The sequence below is a fragment of the Lissotriton vulgaris genome, chromosome 3_1 (assembly GCF_964263255.1).
Source record: "Lissotriton vulgaris chromosome 3_1, aLisVul1.2, whole genome shotgun sequence".
Lineage (NCBI taxonomy): Eukaryota > Metazoa > Chordata > Amphibia > Caudata > Salamandridae > Lissotriton > Lissotriton vulgaris.
In genome coordinates this window covers 334,282,194-334,301,714 of record NC_141689.1, presented here as the reverse complement: position 1 = coordinate 334,301,714, position 19,521 = coordinate 334,282,194, and the positions used below count along the sequence as shown (strand labels likewise).

General features: G+C 38.3%; 1 protein-coding gene across 1 annotated transcript in view; it reads left to right on the top strand.

The window, feature by feature from the left end:
- The window catches only part of SLC1A3 (solute carrier family 1 member 3), a 146,262-nt gene extending 135,598 nt beyond the window's left edge, over window positions 1-10,664 (top strand). The window contains exons 9-10 of the mRNA XM_086960542.1: window positions 6,329-6,463; window positions 8,317-10,664. Coding sequence (XP_086816668.1) covers window positions 6,329-6,463; window positions 8,317-8,521 — 340 coding nt within the window. The 3' untranslated portion in view covers window positions 8,522-10,664. The remainder of the gene's footprint in view (window positions 1-6,328; window positions 6,464-8,316) is intronic.
- Window positions 10,665-19,521: the final 8,857 nt, after the last annotated feature.

The window sequence follows — 19,521 nt, the reverse complement described above, 5'->3', positions numbered from 1 at the left end:
AGCGCATCTCCAGCTTGAAGATGACCTACTTGCTTGTGGAATCGCGTTTTTGCCATATAGCATCACAGCATAAAGATATGTGTTAGTAAATGCAGTTACAAGTTTAAATTCACATTTTAAATTTGCAATCCTAATTCAAGCCATTTGGGCCCTCTGTGCACATGTATTAACAATAATGTTGGATTTCAAGAATTAGTTGCCTTTATGTACATGTATTTGCAAACACAAAGATAAGAAGAATTACAAATACCATCTATGGAGAACTTCAATGCCATTAGTAATTGATAATCCATTCTTGTGACCAGAGCTTGCATGACACCCTTCTGCCTTTAGCCAAAAAAACATGAACCATTCTCGCCAAAACATATCAGCCTTCCCAAGCATATTATACAGTTGGGCAGTGCTTGTTTGACAATGCTGCCAAGAGGCACCATGTACTGCTGGACACCTGCAGACAGAGTTCAAATTTTTGACAATAATACTTGTTATGCTGGACTTAATAGCCCACACTGGAAAAAAGAAAAATTTGAACAATGACCTAATAGGAAGGACTGAACCAATATTGTATCTTATTCTAGATCTGCAGATAGATAGCAGATCTGTGGTCACACAATTATCTGTAAAAATTTGACTACTTTAGTAAAGTCAGAAAATGGCAAAAGGGTGTGGATGGAGAACTCAAAAACTCAAAAGGGTATGGATGAAAATCCCAAAGACTCAGTTTATTCTTACGCTCCTCATATATAGTTTTGTTACAGACAAAAGTGGCACATAGTGATACATAAATACCGGAGTATTTAGTGTAAGACAGAAAACAACCCAGTAAAACTTTAAAAGACGACTATTGCATTTGTAGAGGGTAAATCTCTTTTCCAACAGTCTGTAACAAAAAAAGTCCATGTTGCGATCTCCCCCCATAGTGAAACCAGCAGAGTGTTCTTCTCACAGCAGCTTGTTTTAATACAAAGTTGTAGACACCAATATGATTACAAATAAATGAAAAAACAAGCATCAGATATTGCTTCTTTAAGTCCAATCAGATCTTTTACACATGCTCGCGTTGTTGGCATCAAATACCACTGTGAGAAGAGTGTGCACAATGTCAGTTTACAAAGAGACAATAAATACCTATGTGAGTTGAGTTTACCAATAGCCCACACAGTGTCACTATAAAATACCCATATGATTCAAAATAGGAGTACACAAAGTATATTTCAAAGGGACATTCATCAGCAGTCCAAAAATGCTACTATCAATGTTTAGTCAAGAAATAATACTAAATAATATCAAAGAGATAAACCATTGTGATGTAATAATCAAAAATGAGGGTACTGCATGAAAATAAAATCCGGAAGTACATTAGAGGTTGAAAAAGCATCCCCAAGTTGGTCAGCCAAATTATCTTTTAGAAGGGAATCAATAAAACCACAACCTTTGGAACCATAAACAGTGTCAAATGTTTAAATTTAAGTGTTAAATGTTCAAGTGTCAATTCAGAAATAAAATCATTAACAGATTAATTAAGAACAATATGGATGGGGAAAATAAAGGAAAAACCAAATCAAATTGAAATAAATCAAAATTCAATCCAATTATAAAAATGGGAGCAAAACCTGCCAGCAACATATGTCAACAGATCTTGGCAACATTTATGAGTACCATAAGATGGATGATGCAGCATGAAATGGGCAGTGCACGCAAATCCCAGAAATACAATAAAATTACAGCCTCCATTGCCAAAACTGATGAGACGTAATGAGCATGGATGAGTAGGGGCAGAAAAACAACTCAAACACCTCCATTCTACAACTGATATAACATATCACAAAAAATGGTTATAAAAGTGTAAAGAAAGCTATATAAAGGTGATGTGTAAAAACATGTTCTGTCTGGCCCATCATCCTACTTTTATGCTGGTTTATTCTGCTTGTGACCTTCAGAGTGGTTTGGCACATGTTTGACAAATCGCAGGACATCTTATTGTAAGGGTTATGTGAATTGCAATCGGGTGCAGCAACAAAATTCAAATGCACCCATTGCAGTGAAACATTTTAATATTACAAGTTTAGACATAAACAGCACTGATTTAGCACTTTTAGTATAATTTAAAAGTCAGTAACCCCCAAGCTAACAATATCATTGCAGGGGCAGTTTCTTCATGTTGCAGTTTTAATCTTCTAAACAGCATGATTTTCAGAGGTTTGGTCATTTATCCATGCACCCAATTTAGAGAGAGCAGGGCCTAATGGCAAGTCTTTAATCTCCCTGGTGGTAAGGGTCAGTAAAAACATTTAAATGACCACCATAATGTGGGAGGAAACTCCCATGGCAAAAACAAAATCATCTTTAGAAGTTTTTGAAAAAATCCAAACAAATTAAAAACTTGACAGATGGTACCGTCATTTGACAGTATCATCCGTCAAACTTTTAAGCCATTCACAGGAGGTGCCATGATGGGGGTTCCTGATGGGAATGTTCACAGTGCTGGCAGACATCTCTAATTTCAGAATATGCTTACTCCATCAGGCGACTGAGTACTTTACTCTATCTTCCCGACGAAGCACAATCTGTACTCCGAGCCTAAATCAGACTCAAAGTGTTTAGTTCGGTTGAATAAATCCATGCTGTCATACACAAAGAATCTAGTGGCAGAGACAAAGTGTTTGATGAAAAAGATAACATATTTTCCCAGTGCTTCGAGTATTGATCCATAACCCCAAAAATGGGGTGCTCAGGAGGATTGGTAACATTTTGTGGATCTTGGGAGTACATATATTTTCTTTTTAACATAGCCTACATTTGTTAAGGGTACATTCTGTCAGCTCATTCCCTATTTAAATACCAAGCAAAGGGGTGGTTTGGAGTTCACTATGGTGCGCTGGAACACTAAGCTGACTATGATTTCTCTTTCATAGTCAATCAAATTTTGAAGAACTAGTTGGCCATCTTATCTCAGCTGGTTGGCAAACAATGTCTATCTTTTTCTTAATTGAACTAATTCACCGTTTTCAGATTTTGGAAAGTTATATTTAGTACACCTCCTAGCTGAGGTCACATACATATATATGACAGAACCAAATCCTGGAAGGTCAGAATGTCAAACTGAATAGTTTCAATTATGGAATTGAATGTAGATAGGACATGTAATCCTGTACATTAGGAAAAAGTTAGTACTTGATGATGTTCATCTGAAGAATCTGAAGAGCTTGGGTCAATAATCAAATGCATCAAGTTGTTGTGTAGGTACAAACAACAGGCCTCCATTGAGGACATTTACTCTTTGCCGGTTAATTCATATTTTGAAAGATTCATGCCTAATGGTTTCAGGAATTTGAACTTCACTGTTGGAGGTTGCATTAGTGACACCCATTATTGATGGTTGTCTTGGCAGCATGTGTGTTATTCACCAGTTTCATGTATGTATAGGCATTTATATAGCGCACTACTTACCCGGAGGGTCCCAAGGCGCTTCGACCGCTGCGAAACCCTTCCTGGCTTCCCTGAGAGATGGTCCCTTAATGGGTATCTCCAGGGTGAGACCAGGCATCCCCGGCGGTCTGGTGGGGCCGTTAGTGAAGATGAGGCAAGCTAATGCCCAGAGTTGCCGAGTGTGAACGCTGATCAGAGTGGGCACCGAGGCGAGAGAATTATCGAGTCCGCTGACCCTGGTCCAGAAACCTGCCACGCCGGGAATCGAACCCTGGTCCCGGGACGTCCTCTGCTCTCGGGTTTGCCGCCTACCAAAAAGGTATTTCTATTTTTATAGTTTTGTAGTGGGGCACGGATTGGTGATTGAATAGCTACTCCACCTGAAAGTGTATTCTGTTTTCTACATGCAACACCTCAAATATTGCCTGCACAAACCAGGATATCCAGCACTCACCAAAAGCGCAAACCACCCAAGATGGAATTACTGTTATTTGCCAAGAAAAACAAATCAGACATAGTACAGACCTTACTCAATGACATGAATCTTAATGGCTTCCAACCCCATCACTTTGTTTCACTCTGGGCACCAACCTCTCCCTCCAGGAACACATTGACAAAAAACAAAGATGGCTCTGTACCAGCTCTTTCTTCTAAAGTAAATAGAATCATTTCTTCCAGAAAGTGACTTCAGAACTGTTGTACAAGCCCTCATACTCCAGATAGTGATAAGGACCTGCACTATGTCCTCACAGACTTTATACTGGTACCCCTTAAGGACATTCTAGACAGCCTACACACCACATTATGTTTCATACCTGGCCTGCTAAAAGATGATCACCTCATCCCCATCCTGATGGAACTCCGTTGCCTCCCCTGGCAGGTCCATATCATCTTCAAACTAGCTGCATCATTTGCAAAGCCATCACTACCAGCAACACTTTCTTGCAGACAAGCTCACTATCTCCAGTGGTATTCTGCATACACACAGCCAGGACACCATCAGACTGCAGACTAAGAATTGTAAAAAAGGGAAAACAAAACAGCAGGCCTTTTCCATCACTATACCCAGGATCTGGAAGAACATTCCCTTATCCATCAGGAATTTCCCAATGTTGCTCCAATTTAGGGGCCAATTTCAATGTTGGACGGACCAGGGTCCATCCGACATCGATTCAGTTGTGGGACCAACCGACCTCCTGTCGGCTGTCCCAAATCAGCAATTAAGATGCGACCGAACACTGTTCGGTCGCAATCCTATTCTTTACAATAGGAGCATGCATTCCAATAGGAAAGCATGCTCTCTGTCAAGAGACAATGTGCAGTTAATCCCTGCACCTCGTGGCAGGCACTTTAAGTTGCCTGCCACAGGTGCAGTGATCAATATAACCGGAGGCTGTGCACCCATGGGGACCCTGATGGTAGCCCCCAAAGTTGACTTCCGACAGCCTTTCTGTGTCGGGAAGGCCGACACAGAAAGGCTGTCGGAATCCGACATTGTAATCTGTCAGGCGGAAAGAGCCGCTCTTGGGATTACAGGAGGATTTCCGGAATGGCAGATGCACTCTCCGAGCCCTTTGGAAGCGATTTTTTGGGAATCCAACTCCCTTTGGGAGTTGGATTCCTTTCCAACTTATTCCATTCAAATGTGTCGGTCGGAAATGAATCCAAACAGGAGATTACAATGCCATAGGAACGGTTTCCTACGACATCTTAATCGCATCCTTAGTTGAAACTGTTGAAGATACGCCTCTTTAAAGAACAATGCATCAAAATGCAGTAAAAGTACACAAACCAACCACCTCTCCTATCAATCTTTATGCTTGTGTTTGACCGTGGGCAGTGCTTGGCTGCCTTTTGGCTAGGGTTGCACTATGGAAATTGTACATAAATACATGTACATATACATACAACTATGCATAGAGTATTAAATATATCAAACACCCTGTGGGCAAAAGTTTGAAGAGGTCTTGTTTTCTCCTCATATGACATTCTTGCATATATACAGATTTCTCTTTTGAATAAGATCTGAGGAGAAAAATAAACTGTGTTAAGGTGTTACTGCAATGGATATGGCATTTTACGACTACACATTTGAGAGAGTATGGGAGAGTTTGAGGAGAAGAAGAATAGTGTTCTGTCTTAAAATGTAAATGTATTTCTAGTTTTCGATTTTTTATAGAAAAGGATCTTTCAAATATTATGTTTTTGTGTGAAATTGTGATTAAAGTTTAGTGCATTTGACAACCAATCGGTGATGTATTTTCTCTCAGTGATATATTTTCTCACTGGTCTCGGTGAATTGATCCCTGGTGTTCTAAAATATTGTAATAATTCTGAGTGACAATTTAAGTATTACATCTCTACATTGTTATAATAAACAGCGGTAAAACGTACATATTTATTGATAAGAGATACTGGATGGTATTCTGGTTAGGTGCTATGACTTTACACTTTTTTGGGACCTATCCAGAGTGTTTGTGCACAATAGTTTCTTCTGTCACAAAAGAGCAGTAGTGCAGCTGATTTTAATGTGCTTTCAAAGAGGACACGCCTTGAAAAGTGGGATTGGACTGTTTTCATGTATTTGTGATGCATAATGTAACCTTGCCCCTTGTTAAAATAAAAAAATTAAAATGGTAAAACATTTATAGTGCCTGACTAGCCTATTGCTTCACCCTATTGCTACCTATTACCCAAATGGGAGATGGTGATGCAATATGTTTATTAAATATTATATCTGCATTTCTGTTCCTAGTCACACGTCTGCCTTCAATAACCTCAAATAACAACTATTTTCTTGCATACTGTGAACAAATCTTATGCAGAAATGCAATTGTTTCTGAGATACACACTGCCCATGAATTTTCTTAATGACATTCCCTCCTTATTCCTTAAACAGCATCACAGCCACTGCTGCCAGTATTGGGGCTGCAGGAATCCCACAAGCTGGACTGGTCACCATGGTTATCGTGCTAACCTCTGTTGGACTTCCTACCGATGACATCACTCTCATTATTGCAGTTGACTGGTTCTTGTGAGTATTTCCAATAGAATGAATGAACCAAGAGTAGCACTGTTTTTTATAAGTCTTATTGTGCATTCGGCAGAAATTATTACTTTGGAAAGTAATTAATATTTTATTTTTTCACTGCCCTCTCCCCATCAAAAATATTTTTGAAAGCTACAGATCAACATGTTTAGAGTGGCAGGCATCATCCACATAAAATGACGTTTTGGAATACAGTAGTGCTCTAATAACTGTGCCCCCACTAAAATACCTCATATCCAAATATTCAGACCAGTGTTTTCAAGCATAAAGTGTTGATTAAGTGTAAAGTATGTCAAACTACACTTATGCTAAAAAAATAAAGACTGAGAGACAGATTTCATGCAAAACAGGAGATTTAGCACTTCCAATCATAAAGCACATAAAGAGTGCAATGTAAGAATTTACTCATTTTAAAATCAGCATGCACAAATGTCCTAAGTTCCTACTTGTACATGTATGCTTCTATTAGTCTGATTGTAGACAAGTACTGTCCAATGGAAGGCCACCCTGATGTACAAAGATTTGCCCATCCATTGTGCAACCTTAGATGAATTGATATTATTGTTAATATGCATAACCCAAAAGTCTCCTAAATTTCCCAGTTTATGGAGCCTACATAATATTAAGACCTCAATGCATCTCTAATGAATCCTATACTATTACCTATAGATAATATGCCAAATAAAATCATAAATAAAATCTCTAACAACATAATATAATTCATTCCTGATGACATCTTGTATTCCTTTGCTATCATCACTATATAACTTTACCAACTACATCATTTCATGCACCCAAAAACCAGGTTGAGTTTAAAGCAAGTGGTTGTGAACAATACATTTGCATGTGTAGGTTTACTACCTGGCATAGAATCAGGTGTGCTATTTTGATAACTACACAGAAGGTGCAGTAATTCTCAAAACATTTATGAACTCCTGATTATGTCTATGAAGAGAGAGTCCTACTTGTGTTTTGTATATGAGAATGCACTTGCTTTGTTAAAATTTCACTTTTATTTTTTCACCATTGGGAAAATATTTCTACAGACAAACCACTTGCCCTGCACCCCAGCTATGACATGGATTTACTTCTACCCTCATAGGAGTATTTTTTTTGAATTGTTACAAAATGGTAATACTGTGTAGAGATGTTTGTGAATACCGCAAAACTTTGGTGTTACTAAACTTGCCCTGTCACTCTCCTCCCTTTGTAGGCCATCTATGTGTAATATTACTATACACTGTGGAAATATTGCACGTGGGTAAATCAATTGATAGTGTACATTTACATTTTGTGAGATTTTGTGAAAGTGCTAGATTCAGGGTGGTAAATTTGTTTTACTTCAGGTTTAGCATGTAGAAGTAAACACTATTAGTAGATCATCTGGAAGAGAAACCATTGTGTATTAGCAGTATTGTACTACTCTCCCTAATAAAAGTGTTCCTTCAAAAATCAGATGATTTTCTGTTACCATCAACTCTATTTTAGGATCTGAGACTTCCTAATTGTAGATATATGTTTTTCATGCTAATAGTTTATGTATATTTTGTGACATATGCTAGTGCAGACACCTGGAGTAGATTTGCATCGCTTGATTCTAGTGAGGAAAAGTCAGCTTTATTTGGTAACAGTGGTTCATCATAAGATACCAAACTGTCAAATTCTGGGAAATCTCAAATCTATAGAGCTGTGTTCTAGTTTACAGGTGATGGGCTGCAATCATAAGTCTTGAACACAGAAGTTTATTGACAGAATTTTCTAATCAAATATGGCGGTCATCAAATTGCCGGTTAAGCGTCCTGCTTAACGCTAATAAAACTTTATATTGTTCTTTATAGGGATCGGCTCCGTACCACCACCAACGTTCTGGGAGATTCTCTGGGAGCAGGAATAGTTGAACACTTATCTCGGCATGAACTGCAGAGTGGAGACACTGAAATGGGCAACTCCGTTATTGAAGAAAATGAAATGAAGAAACCATATCAGCTGATTTCCCAAGAAAACGAGCTTGAGAAACCTATAGACAGCGAGACTAAGATGTAAGAAAATGGTGGAATTGGTTTCAGGAGAATGAAGCATAAAATCAGTTTTAATTTCCCCAATCCATTTTTTCACTTCAAGCAAATAATAGTAATTTGTGTCAATGTATGAAAAAGGAAAGAAAGAATAGATGATTGTGAATGCATTACAAGCATTGAGATTCATCAGACATCAGCAAGTCGCTTGTATACTACTCTAAAGGAAGGAACATAACATTGTATTGTATCAGTCATACTAGTCCTGACTACAGAGGAAAGCATATGTTAATGAAATACATAAGAATGTGCATTATGTCCATGAAAAATCTGTAAAGTGACCGTGATTATCTACATTTGTAATGTCACAATTACAATGGGAGCCTATAACGTGTCCCACTTGTTTTAATACATCGGTATTTGAGCTAAGACTGCAAGTTGAGCCATTATTTTGAGTCTCCATGTCCAAATGAAAGTCTGATCTTGTATAGTTCGTATGTTAACTCTATAAAGAGTTTTGGTTATTCAGCACATTAGAAGCAAAAGAACACTTACAATTTACAGGGCACACGACTCACTGATAAGAATTTGTCCATTTGCTAGTAGCACAAATTAATAGGTACTCAGGACACTATATGCAGGAGACATTAAGGTTCATAAAAACCTCTTTATCTTCTAGCATTGATCTTCTGTGAAGCTTTGGTAAGTGACTGAGATCCTCGATTTAGGCCACCAACTCAGTCAAACGTTTTGTCGGCACTTGCTCCACCAAATGCCACCAGGCATCAATGTATTTTTAAACGATGTTGCTCTAGAATTAAGGCACATGTTCTTAACTCTACCCCTTCAGACAAATGTTGATATAAGTACATGTCATTAGTCAACATTTGGTAAAATTCTTTAAACCTCCATGTGTAAGACATATTGAATTTATAACATTTTTGGTGTATTGCACTTCCTAGTATCATGTGCTTTTGTTGTATACAGTACATTCTGTGTATGTTCTACCCATACTTACTTCAGTAGTATACACAGCTATACGTCATACAATTTCATGATTTAATTCTAAAACAGTTACACAGAATGCCAGGGACCTTTATGGGGAAAGTAATGTCTTACAATTAAGAAAGAAGACTTCAAGCAGGAATCACAGGTAGCCTGCAGATAAAACTCCTTTCGATGTGTTTGTAAAAGGGAGAATATACTAAAAGAATGAGAGGGAAAATCTCCTCTCTCCTTTCTGTGTACAAGCCACAGACAGTCCCGATGTGAGTCTTACAGTTTTTAACAAAATATATTTTATATTTGTATATATATATATGTTTTTTTTGTTTTCATTGTTCTACAAAGTCAAGCTGGAAAATATTAGTTGGTCCAGTTAATGGATTCCGAGGGAACACAAAAGCACAAAAATGTTTTTGCATGTTTTTTGATTGTCATGTTATTATGAACTTCACATCAAAGTGCAAGATGGAGGGGGGTGGAATCAACCGCCACCACAGCCCTTCGCTAAGCAACGTGATTGCCATCCGTGGCCTTTGGTTTTGAAAGTAGTGTTACAATACACAAACCTTGCTGTACAGTACATAGTGAGGTCTTAAGAGTGACCCAGGCTGGTAATTTTTCTCTATATGTGTACTGTGTCAAATGATGAGGCGGCAGATAGACATAGGACAAATTTCCAGTCTTATAAACTGTCTGCATTGTGCTCATGCAGAGTTGTGTTAGAATCAGACTGAATTTCAGTCATGTGAAACATTTTATTTTGATAACAGAAGAAAAGTTTAGAAAGCAGATACACATCTTCTAGGTATAGATATTTTTATATAGATGGATGACATATGTGTGTGTACAAAGTTAATTTTAGAATGTATGGCGTAACCATGTAATATTTTTGATGTTCTACATTGAAGTATACAGTATACAACTTGTAAATGGATGCCATTTGATAGCATCAGTTGAAACAAAAAAAAAATGAAATATGTCACAGATTTGTGTGTGATGATCTTCCTTCATTTTTTTAACTAACGTTGTTTCTTACAGAAATCAATTACTTTAGAAAAATCTTACCTCCCAAAACTGCTTTGTCGGCTATATGTGTAGATGTGACTCTGCAGACAAACAATACTTTGTAGATGTATTTTCAATAAAAAAAGAAGTAGTTTACATGATCAATTTGTGGACATGCTTATTGATTTCTGTCTTTGCCTTAGACCTTTAAGTTTTGTCAGAGCATTTGAAATCCTACTGTAATTGTTAAATATTACTTGCATAGCGCACAATTATCTTTTGGTATGGTATTACAATGCCTATAGGTTATACAGGTAATGCGCCTATAAGTAATGCGGGTCCAACTTTACAAACCTTTCCATCAGAGACCAGAATCTGTTTCAGTTGTGTGGGTGGTGCTGTCAGTATGGTGAATATATCTACTTTAAGAGTTGTAGGTTTTTGTTGGTGGTTGGGATCATAGGGATAAACCAAATTGCTTCCATGGTTTTTCAGCTAGTAAGTGTGCCCATTGCATGATGTATGTGTGTGGTCAATACCAGTTACTTCCAAAATGTGATTTGAGGCGATTTAGTTCTCATAACAATGCTAAAGAAGTGTATTACACTTGCTCATTTCATTCAGGAAAAGCCTAGGTAAATAAAAAAATGCTTTATTGATTTTTCATCACCAAGAAAAATATTCATCAAATTTTAAAAGCTAGATTCATTTGATGAGATGAAATGCCATTTTATGTATCTAGGTATCATTTGTTCAGAACACGGGTCTCCAAGCTTTTCTGTAGTGACAGCTACTTCCGATCCTTGAAAATTGTGAACTATTCAAGGTTAAGCAAATGATGCGTTGTTACCAGACACCCGGTACCTAGGTTCATTGACTTTGAGCCTAATGTCCATAATGCCAGATACAATGGCTGCAATAAAATGATTTGACCAGGGCCACTATGACAGGGCTGCCATGAGTGTCAGTGAGTGCGTGTTCTTTAGAAATGTATTAACATAATTGCGTATGAATGGGATATAAGAGTATGGGTCTCCGTATGTACTCTTGACACAAGAAATACCTTTCACAATATGTTAAACACAAACATACAACTATTTTTTTTAAAGTGCAGAAAAATGTTCTGCAAATGTGTCCATAATATTCTCTGTGTAAAGGCGCCACTTTAAAATGGGCGAAAAAGGAAACTGAAGAGTTAACTTTATGTTTATATGGAATCCATAAATCTCATAATTTAGATTAACACCCATTTCCAATTATAATATTCACAGGCACCAGGCATCTTGCTCCCAGTGGCCAGTAGAGACTGTGCCATATTTATAACAGAAAAATACAGCCATTTGTTTAAATGGCAGAAAATTAAAGTGATGAAACATGCTTCATAAAACATTAAGACAATCGGCTTACTTGAAAGTGGACGAAAAACATTAAGACTTAATGTTTCCTAGAAATATTTTAATTTCGCCCATTTCAAAAAGAATTGTGTATTTTACAGTTATAGATTTGGCACAGTGTCTACTGGCCACTGGGAGCAAGAGGCCCGCAGTTTGTAAATGCAACACTCTGAAATGGGCAAAAAATAAAATAGAGCTACCTTAATGATAAAGTCAAAAAGCATTCCGAAACACCATTTTGTTCTCACACTCCAATATCCAGTTGACAAGGACTTATTCAAGAGTTAAATATCTCAGTTCTCTGACCCCTGATTCACAGCCTGTGTCATAAATCTGCAGCCTGGTGATAATAATGTAAAATAAACACTTCCTTTCTTTAGCCTTAAAAGGGAAATGTGACCCTGTGCTTATTTAAAAAAGAGCTAAAGGCTTGGAACTACTCGGAAGGCTCTGGCTCTGAAGGAGTGGTTGGAGATACCTGGTTCAGAAATGATATCTGCAATAGCTAACTTTGCACATGATATTGAAGAAAACAAAGATACCACATCAAGAGAAAACAGCACTGGTCATTTGTTTTACCACAATTTAAGTGGGTGAATTTTAGAATTTTGTTTTGCTTCACACAATCTGCAACACAGTTTCACAGCCCTGAAAACTGCAGGTACTTTCCACTTATATGTATCTTTATTAACACTGTTCTATATACAGTAGAATTTGTGTTTGAAAACTTAGTTGAAATCGTTCCTAGTGTGGAAAAACTGGTTCACAACTTTACGTCTGAAACAAATCCTTCGGATTCTCAAGAAGACTTGTGATGCTAAAACAGTTCCAGAGAGTTTGTAGTGCAGCTGTTGCTAAAAGAAAAGTTCTTACGTTCCCACGACCATGTGCAAGTACCTCATCCATTCCAGCTTTTTTCATTGCATCCTACTATTTGTAGCCCTCAATATATGATGAGATAAACATGTCTATAAGTATCAGAAAGCAAAATAAGAACTAGGACTCAATGAGATACTCCCTACTCACAAATATACTTGGGAACTTGAGAGCTGTACTCCAGAACATTATGATACTTATGGCCCATTTCACAAAGCTACTTGCAGCTGTAAACTTGCATTTACAGATAAAAATGGCAATCTAGTAGCTATTCAATCTAGTGAAGAAGAGATTGTCTGGTAGCTCAAGAAAGGTGAATGTTATTGAAGAATGAGCAAACATATTCCAATCCATCAACATGAGGGCAGGCATTGCCTGAAGCCCCCCTCAGCACTCCTACCACCACTTTGCAAGTATTATTATTCCCAATATTCCCTGATTGAAGCTCAGAGAAGCTTTTCAGTGGAGGAGTAGGAAAGGGATGGAGGAAGGCTGAAAGCACAGGGGTAGAAAAGGGAAAGGAAGGCTCACCATAAACAATAGATATTACTTGATATTCAGTATACACGTGCTTTCCAATAGAAAACATGAAGACAAGGTGATAAATAACAAACTACAACACTAAAAGTAACATTCTTACAACATATTCATACTGCTAGACAATGTTATTCTTGTGATTGCCTTCATGATGGTTTCATATGTCTAAGGGTAGGCTTCACTCTTTCAGCAATGTTTTAAACATCATCCTATTGACTGTGAGGCTTTGAGGGCTACCCAACTCTGTTTCAAATCCATTATCAGTGGGATTAGAAATTACAGAATGCCTTTCTGCTTAGTTGCATAGGATCCTTCAACCATGGGATATTCTATATGACCACGATCAATATACGCCTGTGTAGCCTGTCTTTTCTTGCCATGGGGCCAACTTTGCTGAAAATAGCAACCCTTCTCATGTCCAGCACCTCCTATCCTAGATGATTATGCACCTTTGTTTTCTTTGAGAACTCTGATGGGATCGTAAAAAGGATTTACCTTTGTCAATGTGCACTGTTCGTATGATTCTAACCATGTCATAAATCTTAATCCTATTGTCCTTGACATTGTGCCTCTCTTCATACATTAGTTTAGAATGTTGTGTTCAAATTTGATTTTCTCTTCTAATCTTGCCTCAATTTCCTTTGGTGAACATGTGACTTACAGAAGCTGCTTATTCTACCATGGATACAGCTGTGATACAGGGTGTGTCCCTTCAAGAAGGAAGAAAGGACCAATTTCCGTCATAGCATGTGGGCTTATCCTTCCCATCCATCATCTTTCTATGAATGTATCAATCAATGGAGCGTTCATGTGCAAAGCGAGGTAGACACTGCCTTGACTTAACTGTTAAAACGCTCCATCTTTCCATTGCAGTGTGTCGTGCAGTGCTGAAGTAATGAGTTTGGTTTGGTATTTTTTTTATTATCCTCACAAATATCTGCTTGTCATTGTTAGGGACCAGACATTCCAAGGAGCCCTAACAGAACACCTCCCACAGAAAGCTCAAGACATTCTTAGATGTTGAATTCATTACAAACTTAGCTTCAACTCACTTTGAGTGATGATCTGTTATAGCATAATTCATGGGTCAGTGCAGATTTTGTAACATTCTGACAATGCCAAAGGCTAATGTTGTCATGCTTTCTTGGGCCATCTGACGAGAGTCATGGACAAGCATTATGTATCTATCTTATTGCTCATGGTACTAATCTCCCAATCTCTGACCAACAAATCTGTGTCCTTGTCCAAGACACAAAGCAAACACTAGGAGATGATGGACGGAGATTTTCAGACACGCACCACCAGCCACGGATCTGGGTTGAATCCATCATCGTTTTTTAGCTCACTTCAGACCCAGCTATATGCAAATCAGTCTTGACCATCATCTCCTTGTGTTTGCTTTGTTCGCCCTAAGTTGGCAGGGTATGCCCAGAAGTGGGTCCCTTGCTCACTTTGCCACTGGATTCAAGCTAGCCTGGCTGATGAGGGGTGTTACCCCGAAATCGGTCCCAGGATGCTTGTTTCTGGTCCAGGGAAGACCTGGCTTGGCAGTTTGGGCTGGACTGTTCCCATGAGGCACAGGGTCAAGAATGATTTGCATACAACTGGGTCTGAACTGGGTTGGCGAACTGAGCTAAAGAACGATGATGGATTCAACCCAGATCTGTGACTGGGGGTGAGTGTCTGAAATGTTTCTGCGTTCCGTCCAGCATCTCCCTGTGTTTGCCTTGTCCAAGCACTGTACAGGAAAATTCTTGGGAGCAGACATGCCAAATGTTTCCTTGATGTTCACTTCTGAAAATGGTTTGTCTTATCCAAAGATGGGTATGCATTTGTCAGCAAACATGATAAGCAATCATCTGTACTCTTGCTTCTCTCAGGAATGAATGTGGCCTCAAAGTGATACTCATGAACATTCTAACACAGTCACCAATCTGAGCTGTGGCTGATTATTCTCTCCAGAACTCAAGATGTTTACCAGAGTTTTAAAATCAGTTCTTATTTATTTTTTTTTAAGTTCTTTTTATTAACAACTTTTTACAGTTTATTTCCCCCCCCCCTACACCGGGGGTGAGGAACAGTTTACTAGATCAATTCAATCATATTTCCACCCAGGAAAAGTAAAAACAATATATAATCTTAAACTATAAACATCATATGACACATTATTACTTGTAAGACACCTGGAACTCCTCCCTCCTGCCCTAATACTTTTACAAGCCTATATATCATATATACAATATATACATTATACTTCTTCTATTTACATACTAATAAATCATACATCATGTTATTTCTTATTAGCACTTGTGTCCCTCCCTCATAACCCAATAATGTTTACAGCCTTATATACATTATATACATTATATTTCTTCCTTCCATTTTATTATTGGCTCCCATATTTTCAATCCTAGCTTCCTCCCATTCTTTCCTTTTCTAGAATATATTGCTTTTTCCAGACTGTATATACTTAGAACCTTAGCTAGCCATTGCTGAAATACTGGTGCTGACTGCTCAAGCCAGGCTGAGGCAATACATAATCTAAAAACTGCCATAGCAACAAAGATAAAATAGTTACCCTCTCCATACTCATTGCCCGAATCTACTCCCAATAATACAATCGTAGGAGTTAAGTTGACAGTTAATTTCAATGCCCTTTGAAGAAACATTTCTATTTCATTCAATATTGTTGATAGACATGGACATGTTGCAAAAATATGGATCATATCTGCCTCTAGACTACTACATCTAGGGCAGTTTATGCCGGTAGTCGCCCCCCATTGTGCAAGTTTTGCTGGAGTATAATATAACCGGTATATAGTTTTATAGTGCTGAGCCTGCAAAGATGCAGAGCACAGAATATTGTTTCCTAGTTCTACTGACATATTGAAACATTCCTGTTCTATATCCAGCTTAGCCGACCAGCTTTCCCCCCACTTAACCATATCATCCGGTTTTGATTCGATTAGCTCTGCATAAAACCTTTTAATAGTGCAGTCTACTCCCTTATGTATCGCCTCTAGTATATGATTTTTCTCAAATCCTCTCAATCCCCCCTTTTGTTTTGCAAAAAACTTCTTACTTGTAAATATTTGAAAAAATGCCTTGTTGCCAAATCGTATTTCTCCTGTAATTGCACAAATTGTTTCATCCCCTGTGGAGCCATCAAATCCCCCACTTTTATTATCCCCTTCCGGTACCATTCTATATACACTAAATCAGAAAATATATCTTCAGGGAATACTGTATTATCTTTTATTCTCGTATATCTATTAATTTTCCCCAGTCCATATTTCTTAGTAAAAGCCTTCCAAATATTATGCGCTCCCAAAATAGTTTTGAATCGTGTTCTTTTAAAGTAAGCTGTGTCAAAGTGTTTCAAAAATATATTTTTAACCTCTTCCCCCATCAATAAACCATATATTGCTAATGAACCTAGATCATCTTCTCCTTCTACTTCTGCTACGCCTATTAATCCAACCATATATTGTAAGGCTGCAGCCCAGTAGTAAGATTTCAGATCCGGTAAAGCCCACCCTCCTCTCTCCCTTGGGAGTACCATATATCTTGCTGCTCTCCTAGTTTTACCTTTAGACCAGATAAATCTATTAATAATTCCTTCTATCTTTTTGAACCAAAAGTTATCAAACCATAACGGGATTGTCCTGAACAAATATAAACATTTCGGTAGTATTAACATTTTTATGATATTTACTCTACCGACTATTGTAAGGTGTAAATTGTTAAGTCTATCTAAGTCTTTTCCCACCTTTCTTATGATAGGATCTATGTTTAACTCTACTAATTTTCCTAACTCTGCAGTGATAGTTATGCCCAAATATATTCCTGTCTGTACCACTCGTGAATCTTGACCTACTGCCTTACTATTTTTTATAATTTGTGTTTTCCCAGTATTTAAGGAGTATCCTGACACTTTTCCAAATTTTATAGCCTCCAGTTCCACGTGTCTAATAGCCTCTGTGGGTATTGGTGTTACAACAGCCACGTCATTGGCATAGGCAAGTATCTTACAATCCCCCCTAGGTGTGGCAACTGGAGGTATACTCCCATTTACTTCCATTCTGCGTATTAGTGGATCCAAATATATAGCAAAAAGTAGCGGGGAACACGGACATCCCTGCCTAGTACCCCTATTGATTTTCACTTGCTCAGTTGTTCCCTAATTTATTCTTATCATAGCCACTGGGTCTCTATACAAGGTCTTTATTGCCGTAAGGAAGCCAATTCCAAACCCCATCCTTTCTAGGACACTCCACAGATACACCCAAGATACACGTCGAATGCTTTCTCAGCATCTAACAATAAGACCGAAAATGGTTCCCCAGTGACTTCCATTTTATCCATAAGGGTTATTAATTTCCGTGTGTGGTGCGTAGTTCCTCGTCCAGGTATAAATCCGTGCTGGCTGATAGTGACTAGTGGTGTTATTACGCTGGCGAATCTTATTGCCAGTGCTCTTGAATAGATCTTTGTGTCAGTGTTCATAAGCGTAATTGGTCTGTACGATCCCGGATCTATGGGTATCTTTCCTTTCTTTAAAATGACAACTATTTCTGCCCCAGACCAAGAGTTTGGTACTGACAATCCCGTCTGTGCCTGTTGCATAGTACGTACCATATCCTTCCCTAACTCCTCCCAGAACACCTTATAGAATTCTAACGGAATCTTATCTGGCCCAGCTGCTTTGCCAGATGGAAGATTCTTCATAGCACTTCCTATCTCCTGTTGATCTAGTGGGTTGTCTAACCTCTTTTTCTCTGATTCATCCAGCTCAACCCCTTCGTAATCATTCAAATAGGCCGCTATCTCTTCAGGATCTTTTACATCGTTTTCTTGGTATAGATTCATATAGAATTTCCTAAAAACTTCTCTGATTTGTTGCACACTTGTTACCACCTTTCCTGAGCTATCTTTTATTGCCTTTATCTCCCCAAGCGATACTTTTTGTCTTGCTCTGATTGCTAGCATTTTACCAACTCGTTCACTCATCTCGTAACAATTTTCCCTATTAACCACATATTGTTTTGCTGCCTTCACTGTTATATATTCTTCTTCTGCTTCCATTCGCAGTTTTGCTAACTTCATAAAGGCAGGATTTAGTACACCTCCATTACTATTGGAAGGATCTGGGCTCTTGCACACTTCTTCCTCTGCTAAAAGTATCTCCCTCTTTAAGGACTCACTTCTCTCTTTCTCCTGCTTCCTTCTCCTAGCTCCAAAACTAATAGTCTCTCCCCTCACCCCTGCCTTAAAACTGTCCCATACCATCCCTACAGTTGCTGTGTCTCTATTTATTGTCAGGAATTCTGTTATCCACCTCTTCATATGTTGGATATATGCCTCGTCTTCCAGCAATGCTCTTTCAAAGGTCCACGCCGACACCCCCCTTGCCACTACCAATCCCTTTAAGGTAACAATTAAAGGATTATGATCCGCCAGTAATCTTGGTAGTCTCTCAATAGATGCACCATCAATGCCCTGACTACTGACCAAATAATAGTCTAATCTTGCACTTACTTTATGTGGTGCTGAATAGTACGTATATCCATCTTCTCCTGACTTAAGAGTATCCCAAACGTCCAATAGCCCATTATTCCTAGCTAAAGAACAAACTGCTTGAAACACTCTTTTTTTCCTTCCTTTATATTTAACTGGAGGTCCTAACCCCAAGCCCAGGCCACCTGCACCATTGATGTTAAAATCCCCTCCTATTACTACATATGGGGCCCAAGTTGCCAACTCAATATCAACCTGTTCAAAAATGTCCGCGTCGTCTCCTGTAGAACCATATATAGAACCAAGAGTTACCCATTGTTCTCCTACCAGACATTCTATCAGAGCCCATCTCCCCCAGACATCCTCCCATTTTTTCCTGGTAGTAATGTCTCTCTGTCTTGCCATTACTGCCACCCCCCTATTCCCAGCCCCCTGTCTTGAATACGCTAATACCGTAAGTCCTAATTGTTCAAGTAGTTGGATTTCAGACGCCTGGATGTGTGTCTCTTGCAGTATTAGAAAATCTAGTCTAAGACTCTTAATCAAAATAGCCACCTTCTGCCTCTTTAATCTGTCATTTAGTCCACAGACATTCCACGTCATTATTCGAGTATTCATCCTGGGTTTTTAAGTAGGTCATCATTTCTTATACCAATACACAGCTCATTACTTATACCTAGTGGACTAACAGCCA